General features: G+C 45.6%; 1 protein-coding gene across 1 annotated transcript in view; it reads right to left on the bottom strand.

The window, feature by feature from the left end:
• The window catches only part of COLEC12 (collectin subfamily member 12), a 99812-nt gene extending 74992 nt beyond the window's left edge, over positions 1-24820 (bottom strand). Inside the window, exons 1-2 of the mRNA XM_050891839.1 lie at positions 24767-24820; positions 12481-12531 (exon numbers count right to left, since the gene is read on the bottom strand). Coding sequence (XP_050747796.1) covers positions 12481-12531; positions 24767-24773 — 58 coding nt within the window. The 5' untranslated portion in view covers positions 24774-24820. The remainder of the gene's footprint in view (positions 1-12480; positions 12532-24766) is intronic.
• Between the last annotated feature and the right edge of the window lie 1725 nt (positions 24821-26545).

Below are 26545 nucleotides of genomic sequence, written 5' to 3' on the forward strand. Positions count from 1 at the left end.
GTGTTGCTCAGCATGGAGGAGAAGGGGAGCAAGTTATGCAATCTCCAAACTGAAGGCGTTTGGGGAAAAGAGGACATTCCTCATGAGACTGTAATGAGCACAGCACAATCTCTGGTCCCCGCTGGGAACTCTGACATTCTGGAAATAGCAAGCTCAAAAGGTGAAACGCGGTCACTTAGAGGTTACGAATCCATTTCATATACAAATCCGATAGCAAAAGGAGAGACAAGTGCCTGCCAAAAAATCCTTGCTGGGAATTTGCCTGAGTGAAGGCTGGAGGACTAGAGCGGGATCACAGCTTCCTTCCAGCAGAACTGTCCGAAGGGCGCATCTGCAAAGGGGGTGAGTCCTATAACACATCACCCTGCGAAGCTCCCGTAACTGGTGGAATAAGGAGGAGTGTCTTAATTCTGTTTCCACTGTGTTAAAAGCATATGAAAACTATTTAAAAAAAAAAAAAGACATAGGAGTAGCGTATTATAAAAACCCAAACAAACCTCAAAACACACCCACCCTGGAAACGTCTCCCATTCACAGCTTCACCAAGTATTTTCTTTTAACTCACCACAAGCCTTCCCAGAAGAACAACTGAAAAGACATTAGATATTATTTATTTTTCTTTCTAAAATACTGTTTTAGAAACCTCCCAGAAGGGAGAAAAATAAAATAAAATTATTATAGTGCCACATCAGCGCAATCAGCAAGCTCAAAATGAAGAGGACTACAGTGACATAAGTATTCCTTTGACGTAAGATGTTTTTCAATTTCACAGTCAGCTCTTCTGCTTCCTTTTACAAAGACACTTCCACTTAATCTCTTCTGGGCCACCTTGAACGCCCACTGGACATATACATATTCTTGGTAGTTCTTTCAGTTATTTTGTGGGGTTTTTTTGGTAATCTGGTTTCATGCATGTGAAAATTCATTCTCTGCAGTAAATGAAAGGCTTTCACAAGGGGTCTTCTTTCCATTGGAGACATGATTAGAGGCTCAATTGCTATTCAAACCAAGTGTAATAAAAAGGGCTTGTTGTGGAGAACACAGCTCCATTTCTTTTTATTAAAGCACAGAACTACTCACAGTAACCTCTTGCATAGACGACTGAGAATAAAAACAGCTCCACCATGCTGTATTTCACAAAGCAGCTTGCCAAGAATATGAGTTTCTCAGGAGTCAGGATGCAGAGCTGCAGCAGAGGAGCAGATGTGGCTATTGCTGCAAAGGTGGGCCCCAGCTAACACCCTCCTATCCTGCGTGTCAGCACGCACAGTGGTAACACGCTAGGCAAAGGGGTTAAAACTCATGCCGTCTCTTCATCTGTTCCTGGCCCAGAGTCAAGGTTTGCTGAAGCAAGAGGTGAGCTGTGAAGTTTACAGGGTTTACGGGGTGCCGATTGCCCTCTGACAATGGCAGGCATTTCCTGCAGCTACCAAATTTCCCTGCCGCGTCCTCTTGGTGGGCTCAGTACTGAGCCTGAGGCCGAGACGTGCTTTTTACCTTCTGCTGGACTACTCCAGACCTAAGCCATATGGGCAGAGGGAATGGGGGGAATAAGGGACAGACCTCCAGCTAAACACAAAAAGGACAGGAGCCACTTCTGCTTTGCTCCTGCTACCTCTTGAAAAGAAAAAGCGGAACATGGGGTTCCCTTATGGCACCACAGACCAGCATCTCCATAAAGCACGTTGTTTTCTGCACCTCGATGAACTAAAACTTGAACTGTGAACATAAAGCAGAGAGATCTTCCACAGATGTGGCTTCAGATCATGTTTTGGACCCTGCAGAAAGGATGTGTCTGACCGGGACCAGCAAGGATGGAGTAAAGAGGGGTTGAATTACGGGTCTCTGAAAAAAAGATCTTTACTTCGGTTCTGTTTGATGACCCAAGAGAGACAACGAAGACATGTCTACTCCTCCTCCACCTCCTCCTGCAGTATTTCAGCTGATTCAGACCCTCACACACACCAAACTCATTACTTTGAGACCTCGAAGGTTTCTCCTAATTTTAGCTAACCTTGACCAACTATTTAAAAAGGCACCAGTTTCAAAGTTTTCAATATTTTGGAAAGCTTTTTCAGCTCCTCTGCAATGAGCAAAAGAACCAGATGTTGGTTTGTTTGCTTCCCCTTAAAACTGAGCCACACTGCGTATGCTCCAGTCCTCGCCTCTGCTGTTTTCTGCAAGGCACTTAGTAAAGAAATTTTGCATAACACTGAAATATGCATACAGTCATTTTTATAGATTTGTAAAAGAGGTTAAACATGTAGTATCATTAATCAAGCAGAAACCTGTTTTCTTAAGGAGACAAGTAAGTTATGGAGCAATGATTAGTTGGCCTGTTTGAGGTAATAAGAGGACTTGTGACTGGGGACTTGGAACAGGGTGAGGATAAGAACCACCTCTCAGATTTTTGGCTTTCCAGACCTGGGGAACAATACGCCCAGGAACACATTTGGAGCACAGATTTCCAGATGGAACCTACATGCAATCTAGTCCACGGGTCTGGTTTTTGTATATTTGAAGTCGCGCTGTTAGGTAGTCCAACACACTGACCCAAATCCAGTTTGGATGTATTCATACGAAACGGAGCACATAGGTTTAAATATAAACATCTGTGCACACAAGCAGTGACATGCAATAACTTCTGGGGACAAGTGAATTTAGTTGTGCACAGATGCTATGTTGAAACCTTGACAGTGGGTGTTCAGATTATTCTGGCTTCAGACTGCTCAAAATGTTAATTAAGGACAAGAGCTCTCCCACTCCAAACTTGAGTCTTACAGGTCAGATTTAAAATTAAATCATCAGTTACGTGGGGCACTATATGCCGTATTTCCACCTGAAGCAATTAACTTCTAGGGAGAAGGGACAAAGGAAGAAAAATATCCCTTGGCTCTATGTATTATTTTTTGTAACCAGATTGTCCTCCATTATATGACAAAGCAGAAATGTATATAAGGAATCTTTCAGTTACCAGTTGTCACTACATACACAGATGGTCTGAAATTATACCTTAACCTCTTAGTAAAATATAAAAGGCAAGTATTTTTTCTGCCGTTGAGCACTACCCAATGTAGGGTATATTGACTTTAACAAGCCTGGCAAGTAAAAGTATCCATGCCCATTCCTGGGCTAATTCAAAATACAAAACTTGGTAGAATTTTCCATGTTCCTGGCCAAGACCTTGGTAACAAGCACACAGATACATGTTACATAAAGCAAATCAATAAGCATTTTCCAAACTTTAAAAAATTCAGGTTTTGAAAGATAGGCAGCGAAACCCTGTTAAGCAGACCCTAGTGCCCAGACATACTTAAAAGAAAATTGATCTGCCCTGCATCTTCGTAGCATTACAAAATGGCTGTCAGAAAAGATGTTACGAAGTCCTGTTACACTAGGCCTGAATGTCTGCACAAGATTTTTAACACAAAATCTCCTTATGAGCCTTAGCCGGGCTGAAGAGAAGTGGATCCTTGTGTCTTGCACTCCATCTCCTACAAAACCTCCAGCTGCCTCCATTAAGAGTCACATGCTGAACCACGAAAAATACACATTCACGTTTTATTTATTTAAGGCATCAATCGATCTCTCTGACTGGGTGGATTCTCCAGATGCATTCCTGACCAAGCTGAAGAGTATCTGCAGGACTCAAACCTCTCCACGCACCCATTGCGCAACACTTGTCCGTGCCAGCTCCGGGCACCGAGCAAGACTCCTTCCCGCTCACGACTCCCTCCCAACCCCTCTCTGCTTTCCAGAATCTCAGCCCACTCACTTAACCCAGGCTGAAACAGGACAAACGGAAATTTCTTGGCTCTTGGCTGCTTCAATTAGGCTTACCCATATGCAGAAGGTTAATCGAGACTGGGTAAAATTTTATTCCAGCTTTCCTTTGGCTAATCTGTTGTACTGCAGCACAGTGGAGTTTGAATTGGTTTTGACTTAGCAAAGCAACATACTGTTCCTTGTTAGTGTCTGCAACAGACAAAACCAGCCTAAGATACTTATAGATTCTTTGTTTGCGCTATCCCTGTTACTGTTCTCTCTCACAGGCTTCTTTAGGCATTTATATGCTTTCCCCAGCATTTATATAGGACATAATACAGAGCTCTGGAGTTGAAGATCTCTATGTAGTAACTCAAAATGACCAGGAACATGACACTCTTGCTCAGCATGGAAGTCCCTTCATGCAGCACTAGCCTCTCCTTGCTACTGCCATTTTAAGGACGGGTGTCTTTAAAGAGGTAGATGTCTAGGCTCCCTAAAAGTACGTGAAATGACTCCCACCCTAAGGCCTATATTCAGATTTCATCTGGAAGTCAATCTTCAGATGTAAAATTTTCTCTCTGAAAATCATGAAGAAATTTGCCAAGTACAACAACGTGATGCACCGCATTCATGGTGTCACGTGTCCCAGGACACTGGCTGGGCTCAGGGCTGCTGAGTTCCATGGTGTGGGACAGCAGAGACCGCTGGGTCTGGGTCTGGGTCCCGGTCTGGGTTCAGGTCTGGGCCAAGCTGGTGAGGTTTCACACCTCCCTGGCAGCGGCTCCCCTGGGAGCGTGGGAAACCAGGCACCAGCCGTGCAGAGGCAGGGATGCTTGATGTAATATTAAATGACATCTTATGTCAAAACATCGTGGCACTTTCGTTCTAATGCTTCTGAGACTTCAGCAGACAAAACGCCATACTAACAATTTAATCTGATCTTTCCCCTTCCCTGGGACACTGCTGAAGTGGACAGGAGGAGACACGACTGCTCCTTTAACTGGAGCAAGCAGGAATGACTACAGCAGCTTTTGAGCAAGGCAGCCAAGGCAGAGCCCCCAATCTGACAGCTAGGGCTTATTGTATGAGGCAGTACATGTGTCTATCAACACGTCTGTCAGGCTAACTTGTAGCAACTATTTGTGTTGGTAGCTGCTAATTAAAACACACAGCTCTTAGCTGTTAGCATACTTGTTGTTCATAAATTGCTGACAAAGTAATGGCAGCAGCACAGCTTCATGCAGACTGCATGTTCAGAGGCCTGACTCAATGCGATGCTGAGCAGCATTTGCAAAGGGCTCAGTGCCCTGCAGAATCAGGTGCAGGGATGTCACCTCTGCCATGTCACTTAACGTGGGTGTTAGAGCTCCAGGATGTTTTGAGGAAATTCCCAAGAAATAAAAGGAATCTAGGACACCAATATAAGCAGCACCCGACAGGTATGTGTTTTATTTGCGTGTGTTGTTAGATATATCTAACAACATATCCTCAAGGGAAAATAGCACCCCCTTTCTTAGGAGACACCAGTGTCTGTGTCGCTGGCAGTAAGCACAGCAGAGCAGCTTTCTGATGGGGAATGACTCTGAAGTAGGTACAGGAAAGCCAAAGATCAATTAGACACATTTGAGCACTTGCAGCCTTATAGTTAACAGTATGCAGTAAAGAGCAGAGTATAGTAGCAGCTGGCTACAGATGCAGACTTGTATTTCGAATAAAGCTTAAGAGGAGCTCAAGAGTAATGCTGGTGTGTGCTACAATCCCAGAGCAGCACTGGGAGAGCTCACTAACAGGTATTTCCAACTATTTTTTCTTCCTTCTCGTGATGGCTTCTTATCTGAAATTTTCATTTCTCCCACAGTTTTCCTGTGTTACTCCTTTGCATGGAAACATAATGGTACCAAGTGCTGAAAATACAATGCTTAGTTTCCTTCCAAGACATTAATTTCAGAGGTAATTTTGTTATGAAGTTGAACAGCCCATAATGCAGCCTAGGTGTTTTGGCAGCAAGCTGATGTTACCAAACATCATTATTTGTCCAGCTAGTTTACAAGGAAATAAATACAAAATCCCCAGGTGTTGCTTACAGTGTAGCCAATGTTTTTCGTTCAATTCGTAAATACAATGTGCTATTGAGCCCACACACCTATTTTATAGCTCTAATGAAAAATAGAGAGCAAAATTCACACATAATGGTGACCACACCGCCTTTCAACGCACCTCTGTAAAAGACACAGATTGATCAAACAGGTATTGCTCCAAGCATGCAAATGCAATACATGAAGAAACATGTCAAGAATTTTAATTGTACTAGATAGGAAAAACCCGTAACTAAGAGCAAATATATTGCCTACGTAAGAGCACACAGCTGGAATGACTTTAGTCCCCACGGCACTGCTAAGAGGCCTCTTTATGGGTTTGGATTAGAAGGAGCAGTGCCTTCAGCCAGGCACAGCAGGACAGGTCAGAGAGGGGCAGCTCCAAACCCATAGACCTGAATGGCTCTTACAGCTTCTGCGTAAGTTAGCACAGGACACACAGATCTGATAACTTTTTGGATCTTGCTATTACTGCCTGACACTGATGGATTTATCAGGGTACACCAACTATTTTCCATCTTTAGGAAGACTGGCAGTTTTAAATTCGTGGTTTGGATATATCAGCAATAATCCATTTATCAGCCATGCCTTTTACATCGCAAGAGGCAGAAGCTACTGACAGAGGATGGATACGCTGGCGGCATGCAGGCACCTTGACAGCTTGTGAGCACTTTGATGTTCCTCTGCAATGGCAATACTGCACACGCATCAGCATTTATTTATTTATCGAGACTCCAATTCCCTGCCAACTGCCCCAGTACTCTGAGTACGTACTGGAAAAGAAAAGAAAGACTAAGAAACCCTTACACAGGCGGTCCCTCCGCACGCAGCCCCTGATGCACGGGACTGAAGCCCCAACAAAAACCCAGGACCCCTGAGGGCACTGGGCTCTCTCCGCAGCTGAGGGCTCACCCCAGGAGGGGGCAGGCTCGGCCCCCTTCCACCTTACCGGCCATGGCAATAAAAGGGTTGCTCCAAATGAAATTTCTCGGCCTAAAATGAACAGCCACACAGGAACCGCCATTCAGTGGGGATTTAATTACCCCAGGACGCAGGCAGGCAAAATCCTCATCTGATAAATAAGGCCAGATCAGTGAACTGGAAGCAAAGTGCCCAACTTTCCCCTGGCTTTGTGAGTATGGGTGACCCCGTGACTTTTTATTGAGCCATATGATTACACACTGCAGGCATACATGTGAAAGAATGCCCAGGGAGGGATGTGGCTTGTGGCACCTGAAATCCCTCACTAGTCATTTACAAACCATAAAGAAAAGTTGACAAATTCCTAAAGCTTAGAATTTTTTTTTTTTTTTGTTAGGGGCTTAAGGTTTGTGTGGATATAGCACACCACCAGACTGATGCCAGACATTTTTTTTGTGCATGTTATTATAGATGTGAACAATGGCCTGGATTTATCCAGAGATAAGGACTAAAATTATTCTGTCTGCGCAGTGTTAATCAGTAAATGCTATTCCTGAACTATCACAAAATTCCAAGCCATGAGTTTTGCTTACCATGATCATGTTTGAACTGTTATTTATAGGCAGAAAAAAATTCTATTTTTTTAAACCCTTTTCTGAAAAAGTTTTCTATCTCAAAGTTTTCATTTTTCCCTATAAAGCATTCATAAGGCTTTTATCAATTGTTACACTCCTAAAACTCCCCAGTTGTATCCTATCAAAGGTGGAGAAATAATATATAGCTTCTCACTGTATAAAATACTATAAACAATATATAGTGAGAAAACAGTTATTAAATGGATCTAGTTCAGCTGCTCCCAAGCCACTTACCAGGGAAAAAAATCCTATTTTCCAAATATGTTTTTAAACCAGGTTTTTTTTTTCCCTTAACCTCTCTTTAGTATAGCAGATTTCATTACTGTGTGGCAGGATGATTCATCCACTTCTGGTCCAGAAATTCCTAGATTTAATTCTTACACTTGGAATCATGCTCAGGAGCTAGATTGTCATAACTGCACAGAAGGGACATCCTGATCCAATCATCTCTTGCATATCCTATGGAAGACACCTAAAGAAGTACCTACCTTACTTGAGGGGGCCCCCAAGTAATTTTTATCCCTCCTTTCCTGTCAGCTGTTGACCTACAGGGTGTGGGGAAGACGGGAGGACCAGTGCCTTGGTGCGCACTGGAGATACCCGGGGACATGAGGGACTGTCCCCTACTGATGGCTCAGCCCCGTGGCAGGGGAGCAGGAAGGTGAAGGCAGGGAGGATCCTGACTCACGATCTAGAGCATGGGGGTGACCGAGGTGGGTCCTACTATGGAGGACAGGCTTACAGCCTCCAATTCTGGCTGTGTTTGCCCAGGGCAAAGGGTAATTATCTTACACAAGCTGTTTAGTCTTCTACTTATCTATAGCGTACTGGCCCTATCTTTTGATTCCTTGGGAGGTTTCCCTTCATCAGCAGGCCTTTCAGCTCATTTCTTCAAAGTCTGTTTTCTAAAACATTACAAATGTGCGTCACAATAGTTCAAAGACCATCCCCTTCGACAGTTCAAAGACCATCCCCTTAGCTTTCAGCTGTTCCCTATTGTACTGCAGCTTCAAACTATGCAATGAATAACTTCACATTGAAATTTCTACATGAAATACTCTGTTCAGTGAAGTGCAGGTTTTAAGTTCTAAAACATTAACATAAAGAAACAAAATTCACAATGATCTCTGCATCTATTACCTGGGAATGCCACAAGTTAGGAAGATCAGATCTGCCACCTCCGAGTCCATTAGTTCCCTTCAATTCCCTTGCTTGTGGCTATGCCCGGAGCCTGAATCTCAGAGGAAAGAGTCAAAACCCTGCTGTAAAGAAATCTCATCCTGCTGTCTATCATCTAGAAACTAGTCTGAGCTCTCAAGCCTGAGATTTAGCATCCCAAAAGTGTGTAATATTGAAAAGCAAGTTTTGCCCTTTCCTCTTTCATTCTTTCCCAAAGTGAGGTGTGCGTGGGGTGGTGCAAACCAATAACACTGATTGACGAAAGAGTTAACATCGGTGGCAATCTGGTAGAGGAAAACCAGTGGAGAGGCACAGCTTGTTATCTGGAGCAGATAACTTCAAAGCAGCCTTGAGCAGTGACTGATGATGAAGTAACAGGTGATAAGAAACACGCTTCCTCACGTGCTTTCTCACTGCTGCAATCTGGAGGCATTGCAGCTGAGCATCGCACTTCTGGCAGCATCCCTGCACATCTGTAGCATCCATTGAGAAGAAGTAAACAGTGTCAGTCAGCTGGAAAGAGTGCTTTCCTCAACCTCCCTGACCCCCTGCAGCAAATCTGTCCCAGGCTCGAAAGAGAAAAAATGCTGGTGTGTATTTTCCTAGCATCTTGGAGTTGTCTGTATCTGTATTCATTGTTATTTCACATGTTAGTGTGTTACGCTTAGTATGTTTGGCTTAATGCGTCCAGTTAATGTTCTGCTGACTAAAAAATAAAGTAGCATGATAAATTCTCTGAAATTAGCTTATCTGAGGAGGAGGGACAGAAAGATTGAGAAAAAGGGGAAGCGGTGCAGGACAGTATGTATTCAGTCCTCTTTTCAAAAGCTTCTTCCCCAAAACGAGAACTGTTGGAGAATGCCTCTCTCCCTCCCTCCCTCCTTCTGCAGATCTCTTCCTTCCTTGAACCAAACTACAGGCTCCAGCAACAAGGCAGCTAATAATAAACTCTTCAGCTGAACTCTAGGAAAGCAGTTTGGTCAAGGCTTTGCCTGCCAAGTGCTGACCAACACATGTTCCCAGCTGCCAGCAGTGACTCACCGTAAGCCATGCTTTTTACAAACCAGTTGTGCTTTAGCCATCTCCCCCTTGGAGCACGTTTTGCTCCAAACAGGGCCTCACACTTCCAAACGATGGAGTCAAAGGCACTTGAGTCATGGTCCTCCTACCATGTCTCATGTCAGCGGGGCATACAGGGACTACTCTGGTCACAATATATTAACACAACTGCTCTTACACCATGGCTCCTGAAACAAAAAACCCACTGCTGCTTTTATTGCTGCCCACTCCAGCAGGCTGTACACGAACAGCGCTGGGACTTCTACAGTGCCAGCCATCAGACAGGACAGGATTCCTTTCAAAATGACCTTTTATCATGAGTTTGTATAACAAAACTCGGTTCTTGCCTTGAGCTTCCCCCATATTGCCTTCTCTTACCAGTGAAGACACAGGGCGAAGAGGGAACATCAGTTGGGACAGCAGGCATAACCTTTCCTACTGGTCAGGCAGGAGCTTGAACTACTCGGCTACATTTCGGCCCCAAGAGCAACCTCTGGTGCTTCACTGGAAATGCCAACCCAGCTGGCCAGTGAATTTGGAGTTTTTAGAAGACGTGCATGCCACCTTCCTGAATGGAGGAGCCTGGTGCCAGGTGAAGCAGCCAGCGCTGCTGAAGGCACGTGGCTCCCACTCCCTCCAGAGGGTTGCTCAGAGGCTGCCTGGAAATGCAGCAGGGGCTGTAGAAATGGGAACTCGCCAAGTCGGGTTTTCTGAGGGAGGGGAAATAACCCCTTTAGGGGCCACAAAAGCATGAGCACTTGCAGGCAAACAGCACGCATGCTGGTGCAGGGACGTATGGAAACCAGGTCAGCCTAGCTCCTCCTTGTGCTGCCCCACAATGCTGGGAAAGATGAGGAAGAGGGTATGGGAGGAAATTTAGGCTCAAAAATAGTATGGACAAAGAAGCCTTCTTGGATCAGGACACTACTGAATTACACAACTCTCACCAGTGCCAATGCTATGGCTTCATGACCCCATTCCCCCTTTAGTCGAGGCTCTTCTGTACTGCAGACATCTGGGACACCTCCCTGACCACAGTGATGTTGTTTTCATGAAGGAGAAGGGGCTTATGGTTGTTTCCTAAGGGTGGAACTACCCTGTCTCCTCTTTTTGTGGTGAAATCTCCCCCTCCTGCCACTGCCAGACTGCTGGCCCTCTCCTCCCTCCCCGCCACTCCACCAAGTGCAACAGCACAAGCATTTCTGGAAATGCTCAGATAAACCCTGCATTTCTAAGGGGAGAAATAACTCACATTGGTAGCACCACATTACCCAGGAGAAAGAAAGAAATGAAAGCAAGTTAACACGGAAAAATCCCATCACGTCACAACAGTGCACTTACTATTGGGATAGTAAGAATAGTGGGGTACTCACTCCTTGCTAAAACCTCTCACAGTTCACTGCAAAAGCATGCTGACCGGGGATAGCTAGGTAGTGGGCAACATGGAGGGAAGCTATTTTTATAGGTGTTAATGAATCCTAATATTTTTTACTCAGCTGGAGGTGACAGAAATGAACAGTTAACATTTCTTCCCATTTCTCAAGATTTTTTTTCTTTTTTTGCTATTTCAGGGCCTAATCCAGGAAAGAAAAAAAAAAAAAGAGTAGGAAAAAACCCTGTGTGCAGCCTTATGGCAGGACTTTCCAAGCCACAGATGCTGGCTCTGTGGTTGGCTGACCTATCCAAAATAAAGCTCAACAGCAGGGAGCGGTGGAGTAGTTCAGGGGGTAGGAGAGGTCATGCGAATGTGATCCCCACCTCCCGAACGCCACATCTCCTTACACTGCCTCCCCCTGCTCCTTTTGGGATGGAGGGAATTGTTGACTTATTTATTTTTTATTTTCAGCCTGCCTTTCCTATCCGTTTGCCAAGTGGGGCTGTTGAAGGTGACTCTTGTTGCAGCCACTTTCCCAGGAGAGAAAAAATAAGGCGAACTTTTATCCTGGTGGCTTACAGTTGAAAAGGCAGCTAGCAGCTTGGATGATGAGCCCCTCTGGCTGCTCCAAGACAGAGTTGGCGCTGTGGGAGCTCAGAGGCCACCGTGTCACCTCCCCGTGGCTGCAGGGACAGGAGTCAGCCTGCCCCGGGCGAAGCTGTTGGCTGCAGAGACTGAAATGTTTTCTCGAGGGAAAGTGAGCACAAGAGCCTTGAAAAGAGGAGTCTCGAAGGCTGTTGACCGCTGCGCAGAGATGCGTGGCACTGCCTTCTTCACATGAGAAGGCCATTTTCAGTGAACAAACACCAAAGAAAGGAAAGAAAGTGGAAAAAGGAAAGAAAGTGACCAGCCTCATTTTAATAGTTTTTACATCAGAATGCATTCATAGCATATACTTTTACTTCTTTTTTGAGAGGAGAGGACAGCATATGTCCTGGCTGAGCTGGCAGTACAACTTCCACGAGTCTACAGGAGGTCCCATGCCACCGCTCTTGGGAACACCTGCAAACCCTGCTGCACATCAATCTGTGGGCTGAAGGAAAGCCCAGCCGGGCAGAGGACATGTAAGAGGCATGCACCCTTTTTTACAGCCAGGACGTTCATTTCTGTTCAGGTGTGGGCTTCATTTTCATAACGCTAATGATCAAATAATGAAACCAACCACTTCTTGTTTCTGATCAGGGCTATTTCTGAAGCGTTATGTTTGCCAAGAAAATAAACCAAGTCTAAAACTCACACCTTCCTCTGGGCAAATACTACACTGAAGTGGATAACGGGACTGTACCTGTATGTTTTGATGCTGCCAGCAAGGGAGGTTTTCATAGCAAGTGTTTGACTTACCCTAAGCACTACGCAATAGCGAGCTGAAAGACCTGCTGCCACTTACCAAACCTCTTGTAGCCAAAGGACTGCACCTCCTCCTCCTCTGCAAAATCGTCTGGAGAAAGAAAGAAAGACACAGCAACAGATTATTACTACTACCACTGGAAAAAGATGGGAAGAAGTTATTACAGGTGCACTTTCATAAATTAATGTACTGGAAAGTTTAATCGATTTGTAAGGCATGTTACTGATCTTCCCCTCCATTGCTCATGTCCCACCTCTGTCCCCAGGTAGAAAAGGCAGTTCAGAGCATTTCCCCCAACCAGTATCCCCAGCAGAAATCCAGACTACAAATGGTTTATCACCTGGCAGCTATCCTGAGGCCTGCTTGGCCACCTAAGTATAGACCAGAGCAGACATGTCCCTCATCACAATGATGGCCACAATTGTCACCAGTGTGCTGCTTGGGCAGGCTCGCCCAGACCACAGCAGTCACTCCAGCCTGCTGCCTGCACCATCCAGGCAGTCAGGCTCAGGTTATACATGCCCCAGCTGGGCTGTTTGCAGAAAGTGCTACGCGTAGCTATGCCGAGTAACAAGAGAGGAGTCAGAGGGGATGTCTGTCCGTCCATCCACCACCTCCCACGGGCACTAGCTTGGCCTGAAGAGGCAAGATCCGATGAAAAATGGGAAACAGAACTGACAAACTCAAACAGATGAGAAAAATGAAAACCATTTAAGCCCTTTTGTTCTCATCTTCACCAGCTAGCAAGCAGTAAAATGCTAATAATCACAATTTTATTTTGTCAGAAGCTTAATTTCTTTCCACTTCCTTCCAGCAGCAAAGCAAAAGGCTGGCATCAGCAGAAGAAATACACCCACGACTTCTTTAAAAGAGAAAAAGGATATGTTTGTGTTCGTGTGTTCAGCCTCCTTCTACCGACACAACCCCTCTTTCTGCTGAGTCAGGAAGGCAAGAGCCCTGCCTTATCACCAGCACCAGCCTTTGCACCAGGCAACCGACTGCCAGGGAGGGCAGCGCAGCCCAGGCTGCTCATCTCCCGCTTCCCTATTTCCCGGGGGGAGCAGAGTAGACCCATTCCCCCTCCCACAAGCACCATTGCATGTAGGGGGAAGCCTCCATGGGACTCCCTTTAAACAGGACCTAGAACGTGGCTTCCCAAGCGGCGGCTGGCAGTTCACAGCCCACCGCTGCCCTGGGGAACCACATCGCCTTTGCCACGTTTCCGAGCAGAAGCGCGCAGGCAAGCCTGCCTCCACGCTGCGAAAAACGCTGCCGGCGACCGACGGCAATCCCCGCTCTCCGAAACCTGGGTACTCCTGGGCTTTCGTTTACATCACAGCGGCAGAGGGGCAGACTCAGCACCTCGGGGAGCTTCAGCGGCTGCTTGCCACCTTGTGCTACCCTTCCAGCACGGGATGCTGAGGGAGCTCACTCACTTGCAACCTCTCCGTCCAGACCTTTCCCCGACACGAGGGGAGAAGGAAACAGAAGCTCAAAGGCCAGTCAAGGGATTCACCAGAAGGGAACACTTAATGAGCGGTGGTGGAAAAGCAAGCTCAAAGCAGATAAAGAGACGTGATGGAGTGAGAGGTCTGTGCTCGGTTAGACCTTTGTTGCCCACAGACTTAGTGCACATGAACAGGCTGCTCTGCATCATGAGACTGGGCTAACTGGTGCCGCAGCTAACTCGGGCCACAACAGAGCCTTAGGGGGATGAATTCAAAGGTGAAGTAAAGATACGGTCCTCATCCAGGCTCAGCAAAGTATAAATCATTTGAGTGTATGTCCAGCAACAAATCTGACCTGCACCTCCTCCTGACCTGCAAGGTGCCCTGCACTGAAGTCTGAGGGAGACGTTGCCTGAAGCAGCAAAGGAGTCCGTGAAATGCATCATTCTGCAGAACTTCACCCTTTACTCAGACAGCACTTTTAATAAAACAGTTCAAAACTCATATTCTTCACCAGATAACACAAATTTTGCTCACTGACAGAGGCACTCCTGTCCGTATCTTAAGCTAGACCCCCCAGTTCAAAGGTGCATTTAAGAAACGGAAGAACCAGTGGACACTCCTTAGGCAAAAAAACCACATCCTAGTTTTGAAGGCAGAAAGAAACCTTTAAAAACACAAACCCAACAAACCCTCACAATTGTACCAAATCTTATCTGAAGACAAGGTCACCCGACAAAACATGACAAGTACTAATAAAGCATAAACAATCAACAACAAAGCTTCTCATCCCAGCAGTGAACTACTCAGGAAAAATCTTCCCCTCTTGCACAAAAGATAAAACGGTGCACAAAAAAAGATATCAGCTCCAGAGCCCTTAGCTTCCTGCCCTCTCCTGCTACCGGGGCCATAACACAATCACCTCCTTTGTTTCTCAGGAGTGTAACCTGGCTTATCCAATCCATATCTGACGTATGCAGCCAGGCCGTGTTTAAATCCTGTGGCTTCATCCTACGCCACGTCTCCAAGACCTTCCTCCCGGGCTGCTAGCCTCTTCCCTAGTCGTTTGGTTTTCACGCTTAGCCCAACAGCATTGCTCTCTGGCCATGCATTTATAATCATATTTTTGTTTCATTGGATTTTTTAACAGTTGCAACATATATATATATATATATGTTTTATATGCATATATTATATATATTACATATATTTATATACACACTTAAATATATATATATATACGCTTTTTAATATTTGCAACACTGCATGCTGTGCTTGCTAGGGATTTTTTTTTTTTAAGATTTGAATAATTTATAATTAATCATTAATCTCCTAATTTTGAAGAGCGCTTGTGGCATTTGATCAAAGAAGTGGAGACGGGCAAGCACAGTTTTGTCAACTGGTGACCTGGCTCCCTGCTCACTAAAATCTAAAACATCAGATAAAACGTTTTTTAATCCCTGTGAGCTGATCTAGCAACAGGCAGCAATGTATTTTAGGGTAAGTCTATTAAAATTGTTTAACAAACTAAGCTCAGCAGTCTTTCAGTCACAACTGCCACTTAGGCACTTTGCTCAAATTGTGGGCAAATATAATATTTTACAGTATTAACTGTAATGTAACAAGTTTAAGGAAAACAAAGATGGGAAGAAGAAATGAATAAAACAAGGTTAGACTAAATGTTCAGAAATGAACAGCATTGCGTCCTTTGGAAAAAGAGACTAGGATGGGTTGAAAGTCCTACTTCAAAAGAAATCTGTGTTTGAAATACTAAAAATGAAGTTGACAAACAAGCCTATAAATTTAAGTCCCGAGGCGAAGCCATGTGCCCCAGCCTGCTCCTCCCATGCCTTTCGGGCAGTACTGCGCTCACTGGAGGTGGCAGAAACTTGGCCCTCAGCTCCCTGTTCCAGTGCTGAAAATATTAAAGTTTTGTCACAAGTTTTACAAAAATCTCAAAGCTTCGTGATATCTTTGAATCAGGAAAATACAAGAGAACCTAAGTTTTCATTGAAAAGGGGACAGCTTTTCTAGAGAAAGCTATGAAAATGTGATCTCTGATGAATTACAGAGGTTAAGAAAATACATGCCAAGTAGGAAAGCAAATAGTAAGAAAACCTCCAGCATGTTTTTATGCCTTATGCTTTTAAAGGCAGTATGAGAAATCGGAGTGGAAGAAATTCGTGAGTTTTGAGCACCGGTGACTGATATTACAACAGGAAATTTTGCGTTTTTACATCAGTGGTGCCCATACATTTGAGTGGGGCTGTAACTGGTGTAAGAGGGTTTTGTTTGAAATCGTGAAAGCCATAAGTTAGAAATATTTTTCTTTAGTTTAAATCCAACCCTTCTCGGTTACAAAGAGGACTGGAATGAATGCAATATTTCTGTTACGTACATATACATTTATATATAGGCAAGGCTTATTTTCCTGGGTGAAAAATATGAAGGGCAGACTCCTCCTTGAAGCAGACAATAAAGCAGAATCCATTGTTACGTCCCAGCCAGAAGAATTAATCATTTAGTGCTGGAAAGACCAGCCATAATTTAGTTATAAGCTGCTCTACCAAGCTCTCAGCTGTGAGCCGAAAGATAGGGAATCCAGAATAAGAAAGACAAAGAAACATGAAAAGCTGGTTAAAATGTTATTTCTTATTCCACTGACTTCTACTGAGCTCTGGCAGAAGGAAGGTCCATAAAAAAGGTGAACTTTGGGCAGAACAGAAACACATGTGAGCAACCAATTGTATTTAACCGTGTAGGGGAAGGACCACCGGAGATCTCCTGTTTCATCAGGTTTACAAGAGTCTCCTTGGAGGCTACAACAGATTGTCGTGCCGAGCTTAGAGCAAACCGCTAAAAATGAGTGGCTCGCTGTAGCTGAGCAGCAGTACATCAAATATTTTAGGGAGTCAGTACAAAGCAAGAGCTCTGGTCCAAAAAAAAAGCTTTGAGATATTTTGGCAATATCCACACCCCACCGAGCACCAATGCCAAATTCTGCTTGCCCTCCAGTTATAAATTATTACTGCAACACCTCTAATAAATACAGTTGTAGAGTTAAATAAGTTACAGTACAATGCTTCAAGGGAGTGGAAATTATAAAAAGGCAGTTCAGCTGGGGATTAACACAGCGAACAGAGGGAATTCATTTAATCTAAAACAAATTAGACTCTCATTTGATTAATTTGCTAGAGGCAAAGCAAAAATCTGTGGAGTAGAACTGTGTAATTTCTAGTTCTTGTTCTTAAATCTTAAATAAATTAATCATGGGCCACTTATGAGTCACTCTGAGGTCAAGTAAGAAAGAGCTGGCCTGGAGCCAAAAAGGATGCCAAATCTGCCCCGGGACTGTATGGGTCCTATAACCACTGCACCGCTTGGTCCCTTTGCTGGAACAGCACCAGATATAAGGAGCGTTTGGTGCAAGGTGATTTTAGGGAAATTGTTTCCATTTTCTCCCCTTCCTTTTGTGGGTGTCAGTGTTGGCATACGGAAGGTGTTACAGAAAGCTGCTAATGTACATGTCCAGCTGTCACCTTTTAACAGTACACCCCGCTCAGCCATTTAAACATAATTAACTAATGAAGCAAACTAGACCTCAGAACTGTAGAGATCCTGGGTTGTATGGTGGCTACAGACACGTGGTATCCAACCATTTCTAGAACTTTTGTGTGCAGTAAACACGGGTTTAAAGTCTTTGTTTAAAAACTTCATTTGAAGTCTTGAATTAAGAAAAGACACCAATATTCTACACTGCATTTCAAAGTCTGGGGAAATCCATTTCAGGAGAGAATGAGGCATCTGGGCTGAAAATTGTCATGCCGAGTTTCAACTCAGATTTTAGAAGCTGCTTTATAATCCCCCTGAAAACGGGATTTACAGTACATTAGAATTTACCCCTAAGTACCACGCTGGGAACTCAGGACTGTAAGACTAATTTGTAGTAACAATGACATCCAGTGTAAGAGTTTCCTTTAAAATAAATCTCTCTCAAAGAGCTTTAATAGTTAGGGTCCTGCCTTTCCCACTGACTTAATGGGAGCTATATAGTTATATCCCAGTGCAACTCTGTAAAATTCACTTTAAATTATCAAGAACAGATTTTTTTTGTACCATTTGGAAAGACGCTGTGCCCATTAGTTGAAAATGATGATATTCCTCTCTTTAACCCATAAACCAGCATGGATGCAGAACTCTGCTCAGAACCGTGTGACAAGTGCATCCAGGATCCAGCCGGAGGGACCACCTGCAGTGTCGAAAAGCTACCTCTGCCCGCTCTCTCCATCTCAGCCCTCTCACGGAAAGGCAAAACTTGTCCACTTGTGAGGTTTCTGTAATATTAACAACTGTTCAGACAGATGAGAACAGTGAACACCAATATATTTCTTATATCACATTTCAAAAGCTTTTTGAGCAGCCACCAGATTTATATGCATTTCTGGTCACTATTAACCGGTTCTACATTCAAAGTGCTGACCTAGAGGTGAAACTGAGCCAGCAGAAGCACAGCAAGCAGCTGCTGCCTTCAGATGTTGATGACTTCATCAGTCTAATTGGTTTCCACTGGTTTTCGTAGCTTTTATTCTGGACAGTCTCCTGCTTGTGCTAACGGGCTGCTCATTCCCCTCTCTCTTGACAGATGCTTTGTTTCACTTGTCCTCTTCTTCTGCCTTTCTCCACTAGTTTCTCCTTATAGCTCCCTTCATATTCAAGTCTTTCTCTCTCTGCTTCTATTTTGGTAAGCCCTCCCTCATAAAAACCTAGCCCACACTTAAACCCCTTCCCTGTTGACAAGGTCCCAAGCTGACATGTCACGCTCACAATGTCACTGTCATTGGCTCTGTGTGTATCGTGCCCATCTTTTCCACCCGATCCTTTGTCCGACTTGTCACGCAATAAACGCCTTCAGACGGGGATTACACAGATTCGGCATTTGCAAAGTACCTGGTCCTTAGGGGAGCCCTGGCAGAGGTTCAGCTGAGGCAGTCCTGGAAGAGAGCCCACCTCCCCGCATCCCAAAGCATCCTTTGGGATACTGTTTGAGCCTGGATTCTGGCAACGAGACTGAGGCTTTTCCCCACCTCCGTCCTTCAGGCTACTGATCTGGGAATTTATCCACTTTCAGTATCGCAAGAAACCAAGAGGCAAGGTCCCAGACCATAGATCCTCTCTTGACACTTACAATCTAAGACGAGGATTGTGTCTCTCGTCACCTAACACATGCATAAAACAAAACAAAACAAAGAATCATGACAAATGGGTGCATTTTAGTATTCTGGTCTCGATCTACCCCCCGCACTGCTATGCTCGAAAAATGCGAGAGCTCACATTAAGAATGCAGAAAAAGACAGGAGATTAAGAAATTCAGAGGTGTAAGAGTGATGGCTCTAGTTTTGCTTTTTAGGCACAAAATGAAGACAATAAATAAGGGGTATTTCTTGAACAAAACTTGTTAGCCCATAAGTGCCGCAGACCATTGCTACAGTACCGCGGTCACGACCAGCTGCATGGTGCGGAGGGTCACCTTAGAAGTTAAAAGTTTAAATCATATCGTATTTCAGTGTAATGATTTAAGAGCAAACAGATCTGCTCTCATTAGTGCACTGAAAAATCGTGCCTCCCTGTCTGTATGTTAGAGGAGGCAATTAACAACAGCATTAAAATGGCATACACATTCCTAACAACACACGTCTCTATTACCTCCCATAACTCATCCACTTTGTTCCCCAGCGACATCCCAGTCTTCACCTCAAATTTATGCACCGAAAGGGACTGCAGTTTTAGGTGGAAGCAGTCAAACTCCAAAGACAATTCATCTTAGGTTGATCCCTCACTCGTACAGACCATGCTCACATTATTAGGAGGATCAGGTTCACTTTCAGTGACTGGTAAAAAGCGTCTTTTATTTTGCTTTCCAAGGGGGAGGGCTGGAAGGGGGGAATCTCTGTTCGGACACACAGAACCTCAGGATAAGGAACATTTTGTGAAGCTGAAGATAACTGGGCACGCATCCTTCGCAGCACTGAACTGCTTTCATCCTTGACATTTCTTCCAGCTCTCTTTCTTTATTTTATTCTGGTTTTCCTCTGCAAGGCCTGATCAGCTCTGTCTTTCTGCAAGATTACCTTTTTCTCCTTATCCTAGCAGGCAAAGGTGTTTGAACCTCTGGGCACAATGGTCTTTGAGTGCGGATCTAAGCCAACTGTTCAGCAGTTGTGACAAAAAAGGGCTCTGTTCAGCTCTCAGTTGTAGTGAAATCAGTCTAGAATAAATTTGTGTTATCCAAAGTAGCAGAAGAAAGAGCCACAAGAGATTTTAAACAACTCCCTTCTTCACAGGGATAGGCTCCCTGGTGCTATTCTTAGTCCGATATGGCTGGGAAAAGTAGAATATTGAAAGTGAAGATGAACAATTACAACTTCTTACTGAAAATACTCCTGTCATAAAGAGCTTACACGCTAATTCTGCTCAATATCCTTTGCAGTTGTACAGTAATATTTCTATCCGTGGAATAACAGATTTCTCTTGTATTTTCACAGCTTCTAACACACTGCTTTCCTTTGTATCATTAAGAATATCCTTTGACACATGCTTGCATGATCAACTTTCTCATCCATATGTTTAAAATCCTCTATGCTACCAACCAGTTCAGGATACACACTGACTGTATAGTAGCACTGCTCGGGATTTGTTCTGCGTTGTATCACACATTTATTATAACTGCTCATGCCTTTGAACTTCTGCGGTAGGGTCCTGTGACATGTCCAACACACACCACTCAGAGCTCCTGCATATGTTTCATGTTTATGTCACTATATTCATATAAACTCTGTTATAACTGGACTAAGTAAAGGTTACTGGATCACTCCACTTGTAATCCTTGGTTTTCAGATGCTTTCCGGCTTCTGCAAAATGCTCTGGACTGGATTTTTTTTTTAATTTGCAGTTTGAAGTTTCTATCCAGGGAAGACCTATTTGCAGATGACCGTTCTTTTGATTTTGTGCACAAGGAGATTAGAGAGAGAGAGATACACTTTTCTCCAGTATTAGAAAATTAGCTTTATTCCTTCATTCTTTAAAAATAGCAGTGGCATCAAAACAGTTAGAGAGAAAGACAAAATCTGTCAAGAAGGTAGATCTCATATAAATAGATTATTTATTTTAAGACTTTTCAAGGCATCCAAGAAAGAGCAACTGAATTTGCATGCACATTCAGCTTTTGCAAATGGAGGCTTTACCTGCAGATTACATCCAGGCTCCAAGTGAAAACACAGAAGGGATGATTTTAGCAATACGGGCTGATATGTCGTTGTCTGTTAAAGTGTGCGCTGTATAAGGGAAACTTAAGGTAAACTGAGCTGGCATATCCCATGAAAGCTCAATGTTCTCTATGTACTGAAAACTCTGTGCACGAAGCACATAGAGCTGCCTTTGAGGCTAACTGGTCGACGCTAAGAAAGCTGGGCGTTCAGACTAGACCGTTCCTGAGGCAGTGCCGGCTTCACTGATTTCAGTGGAGCACCACCAAGGCTGAACCTGTCCTGTCGTTTCACTCCATGCATCTTTTTTTTTAAATGAGAGGAACTACACGGGACAGGGTATTTGGTCACATTCCAGTTCTCAAGCACAAGACACCAGCCGTTTCATCCTCCAGCACCATCGCTATACAAGTGGTACATAGCAAGGTGCCTGCGACGGCAGAAAGGAAGGAGGAGGAGGAGGAGGATCAGTGGAAAGAAGCAGCTGAGCTATCTTGGGTATCGTAACGAAGAGCTCCTCTGTCATCCTGGAGCAACAGTCCCAAAACGACGACCTTGACTTAGTCATTGCCCGATTTTGGGCATTAGTACTAAGTCGTTACCCAAACAATATTCACATTTCAGACGAAAATACTTATCACCAGAACCGCCATGACAGTAGTGATTACAGATACAGTTTAAAGTAATAATTACAAAATGTATCACAGATTTATAGGAAGAAGTTCTCAGTTTTAACAGCACTTGTCCCTGTCTTAAATTAGGGCCAATGTTTTTGAACATGTGGTGGTGTTTGACTATGAGGAAGCTGTTTTCATTTGTTTCCCAGGCAACAAATACTCCTTCATACCCCAATAAATAACTACAACTTAGAAGTATCATTTGATAAAGATACATCTGACCCTAAAGAAGTCAAGTCCCTTTATAAATCACATGAATTATTACTAAAAAGTATCACAAAGTTTGTGAGCTCAGTGTAGTTTGCTGGAAATAAAACTGCCAGCATATTAAACATAAACTTCAATTTGTTTTACTGATTTAAAACATAACACATTACGAATACCAGCAATGGAAAATATAATTTATTCCTTACAGATATTTAGTGATGTAATTATTTAGATATTCCTCCGTTCTCCAGAGAGGGTAGATACAGAGACAGCTGCAATCAACAGATCATTTTGTTGTTATTGAGAAAAATCTGTAACTACACCAAGTTCTACAGTCCTACAGTTATCACCACCATCAAGTTTAAAGAGAAAATATGAAAAACCAAGTCTGTACCCAGAAAAGGAAATCACAGAGTCAAAATTTGGTTTGGCTCTCTGACTTCCATAACACTGGCAATGGCACTTGATGTGATGATTTGTTTGAAGTCTCTCTTTTCTCTTACTATTAGCACAGTCATTTAAGGGTTCTTCTTTGCATGTTTTATTACTGATTTCCGTAACTCTGCGGGGGAAAGAAATAAGATGGCTGTGATCTCTCTTAGGGAAACCGAATGGTAAGGACTAGCAACAGGAGTGAAGCATCTTGCTGGAGTGTGGGGCACCAACATGTGCTCCCAGCAGGAGTAACATCTTCCCTCCAAATGCCGCTTCTCTGCTTTGCAAAGAAGAGCAACGGAGGCAGAATGGAAGCAGATGCAAGTTGCATTATAGCAGGCCACATCCTATACCCACTTAAAACTACAGCAAAATGCTTGCTGGCTTCAGTGGGTTCAAAATCTGGTTCCTAGTGTCATGCATCACAGTATGCGGCTACCCAAAAATGTTATTGCTGTCCTCGGTCCTTTCCATCCCGCTTCCCCTCAAAACCGGCGCAGTCTCAGCCCCAACAAAAATAGAGCTTAAGGCTTTCAGTGATAACAGGCATGGGTTTATATTACTGGATTCCCATTGTTTTGGTTTGTTCCTGCCATTACACTTATGCTGATAATGACAAGCTGATGACAAAACTTCTGGCACGAGTAACCTATAAATAAAGAACATTGTAAAAACATTATTTTTAATATGTTGCACGGCCATGTAGAGACACCACGTCACAGTGCCAGAAGTAACTTAAATAGTGTGTGTGGGCTTGCAAAAATACACCACCACCACCACCCCCCAAAAAAGAAAGTTTCTCCTTCCTTCAGGCAGCTACTCTGGCAAGTGAATAAATAATCACATCGTCTGGTGTCCCAGACTCTGGAAACTAAGTGTAACTATCATGATGTTTACTGGCCTCCTGGCATCTGGAATCAAACTCTGCAATCCAAGCACAGGCACACTGGTGCCCAAAAGCAATTTTCTTGTGTGTATGTTTTTTTCCTTCCCACCCTTCAAGTTTATTTTTGCCTCTGAAGAAAAATTAGATTCAATTCTCACAAACTCCCAACTACTTCCTAAACTTTCTATAATGTCCTTTGATGTTTTCCTTCTAACTATTCCCCAGCGTGTAAAGTCTCTGCCTTTTGCTGTAAGGCTATCAATTTTCATAAACAGAAGGCTTTCTTGCAACCCCCCTAATACATCTTTACTAGGTTACAGTGTAGCAATTTGGCAATCTGCTTCTTTATTTGATTTTAAAAGTGTAATATCTAATACCTCTCAGTCACAACTTTGTAGAACAGAGTCAACCGGTAGAAGCGGCATGTTTCACCCATTTAAAACAAAAAGAGAGGGAAGGAAAAAAAGAGAGAAAAAGGAAAAGAAACAAAGTTTCAACTTTAACAGATGCAAAGCAAAGACCAAATATTTTCCAGTCGGTGGATGTTGAGGAGAAATATGCCAAATACATTTCACAAGCCAGTTAAGCCTCTACTGGCACCTAATCACCGCCAGATGTTTAGAAGCAACACCAAGAACATCGCAAAACGCTGGCAAAAAAATAAACAAATAAATTAGGGAGAAATAAAAGTCTTCATCTCAGGACGCCGGGGAGGGGGGAGATAAAAGTTGGATGCCGAGAGAACACGTCCTGGGGAAGAGCACAAATGACGGGGGACACACACGCAAGGACACCCCGCTCCCCGGACCAGGACGGACCAACACAAGCCAAACCGAAGCGGCGGCGCTGAGATCCGTGCGGGGGACCGGGGCTCGCCCGCAGCCGGGGCTGCCCCGCCTGCGCCCCGGGGTCGCGGGGAGACCCACGCTCTGCCTCTCCCGGCACTGGCTGCCCGCGTCCTGCCAGTGTTCTGCCCGCACCCGGCTTGCCCTGCCTGCAACCTGCCTGCACGGTGCCCTGCCACCACCCCGCTTGCAGCCGGCTTTCCCTGCCTGCACCCTACCCGCATACTGCCCTGCCTCCATCCTGCCCGAAATCTCCCCTACCTGCACCCTGCCCGCATACTGCCCTGCCTGCACCCTGCCCGCAATCTCCCCTACCTGCACCCTGCCCGCATCCTACCCATCCTGCCTGCGCCCTGTCCGCCGCCTGCTCCCTTCCTGCACCCTGCCTGCACACCCATCCCGCGCCCTGCCCGCATGATGCCTGCCCGCGCCCTGCCCATCCTGCCCGCCCCGGCAGCGCCCTGCCTTGCCCACACCCAGCCCTGCCGGTGCCCGGTGCGCGGTGCCCGGTGCCGGCGGCGCACGTGTGCGGGCGGCGGAGCGGGCGCCCGGCTGCCGTCCCTACCTTTCATCTTGGCGCCGGGGCGGGTCACATAGGACGGACGGGGCGCGGCGGGGGCTGCCGCCGGGAGCGGCGGGCGGGCGGGCGGCGCTCCCTGCCTACTGCCGGGCCATGCCGGGGGCCGGGCGCGCCCCCGCCGCGGGTCCTGCTGCGCACCCCCGGCCGCTGCCGCTGCCGCTGCCGCCGCCGCTGCCGCCGCCGCTCGCCGTCGCTCCTCGGCCGCCGGCGGCACCGCGCTCTCGCCGCCAGCCCCGCGCGGCCCGGCCCGGCCCCGCGGAGCCGCGGCCCGGCCCCGCCTCCCTCCCTCCGCCCCGGGGAAGGGGCCGCGGCCGGGCCGGGCGGCGGGGGCGGGCTCGGGGCCCCGCCGGCGGCGGGGCCTGGGGGCGTCGCGCGCCGCCCCGCCGCGTCCCGCGGGACCGTGTGTTTCACGGGGTGCGGGGCCGTGGGCAGCAGGGTCTGCCCGTTGGGGAGCAGCCCGGGACGGGACTCACAGGGCACCCACCGGTGACCGGGGAACCTGAGCGGGACGCGGCGTTGCCGGGAGGGAGAAGGGTCCTCTCCGCGCCCTCCCCACGCACGTGGCTGGCACCCGGGGGTTTTCGGCTAACGCCGTCTTCGTGAGCGTGGCACCACCCAGGCTGGCCGCGCCAGCGTGCCTCGTAGCGCGGTAGGGCGGCCGAGAGCCCGCCGGAGGTGGGGGCGCGTGTCCGTCGGGTGGGGAGGAAGAGGCTGCAGGACGTGCGAAGCTCACCCTGGCGCTGCAGGAAGCGCCGCGAGTGGTCCTGCTGGATTCAGTGGGATGGCGCGCAGTGCACACGCTGAAGAATGTGTGTAAATATTTGTGGGATTAGGGAAATACAGGCCAGTCGTCTTTAGTTCTGGATGTTGCCAGGAATAATGGATCGTTTCCAGGCTCCTGTTTTCATGAAAGGCGCGCTTTGATTTTCTGCAAACCTACCCATATTTAGGCTATTGAGGATGGTGATAAGATGATCCAGTTTTGACTATTAACGCCAGGGCTGATGAAGCAGAGGTGGTGCAACGTGCACCAGTTTGTTCTGGGGGCAAGCAAAGTAGCGGAGGCACCAGAGAGTCTTTCCCATCGCAGAGAGGAGATGCCACAGTTTTGCCTTTGCAGTTATTGGTATCACAGTCTGTTGAATGAGGGGATGCCCAAAGAAATGATTATGCTATGTGGTCTTTTCAGGGGGCCTACAGCTCTGATAAGGGTCATAGCATACCGGAAGGTCATGGTGCATTACCACAGCGTTAGTTTAACACCAGGTCAAAAAGCATTGGAAGCCTATCAGGTATGATCTTGCCTGAGCAAGGAATGAAGGATTAAAACCACAAAAAGTAAGCATTGTAGAGCAAAAACTAACAGAAATTTTCATTCCTTCAGCTGGTCTGATGACTTGAGTTGACATCCGCTTGAGTGCGTTTTGCTGACTCGGAAGCAGTACCTTCAGTTCGGGATTGCCGAAAATACTTGAATACCAGCTGCAGTAGCCATTTGCTGCTTTAAAGCAGGGCTCAGATATCAAAGAGACTTGACTCAGCTTTTAGTTTACACTCTGGTTGTTGACTGGAATATCTATTTTTGGTACAAGTCGTGAGTAAAACACTTAAATCTGAATACAGTCATCAGGTAATTACAAATGTCCTGTAGCGTTGTGTTGGATTAGGACAACAGCTCTTGCTGTGTTTCTAAGACCAATTAATGCTTGCTCAGTTGTGTGATTTATTTTGGATCCTAAGTTAACTTACAATTTTTGTTTTGAA

Source organism: Gymnogyps californianus, chromosome 2 (assembly GCF_018139145.2).
Source record: "Gymnogyps californianus isolate 813 chromosome 2, ASM1813914v2, whole genome shotgun sequence".
Classification (NCBI taxonomy): domain Eukaryota; kingdom Metazoa; phylum Chordata; class Aves; order Accipitriformes; family Cathartidae; genus Gymnogyps; species Gymnogyps californianus.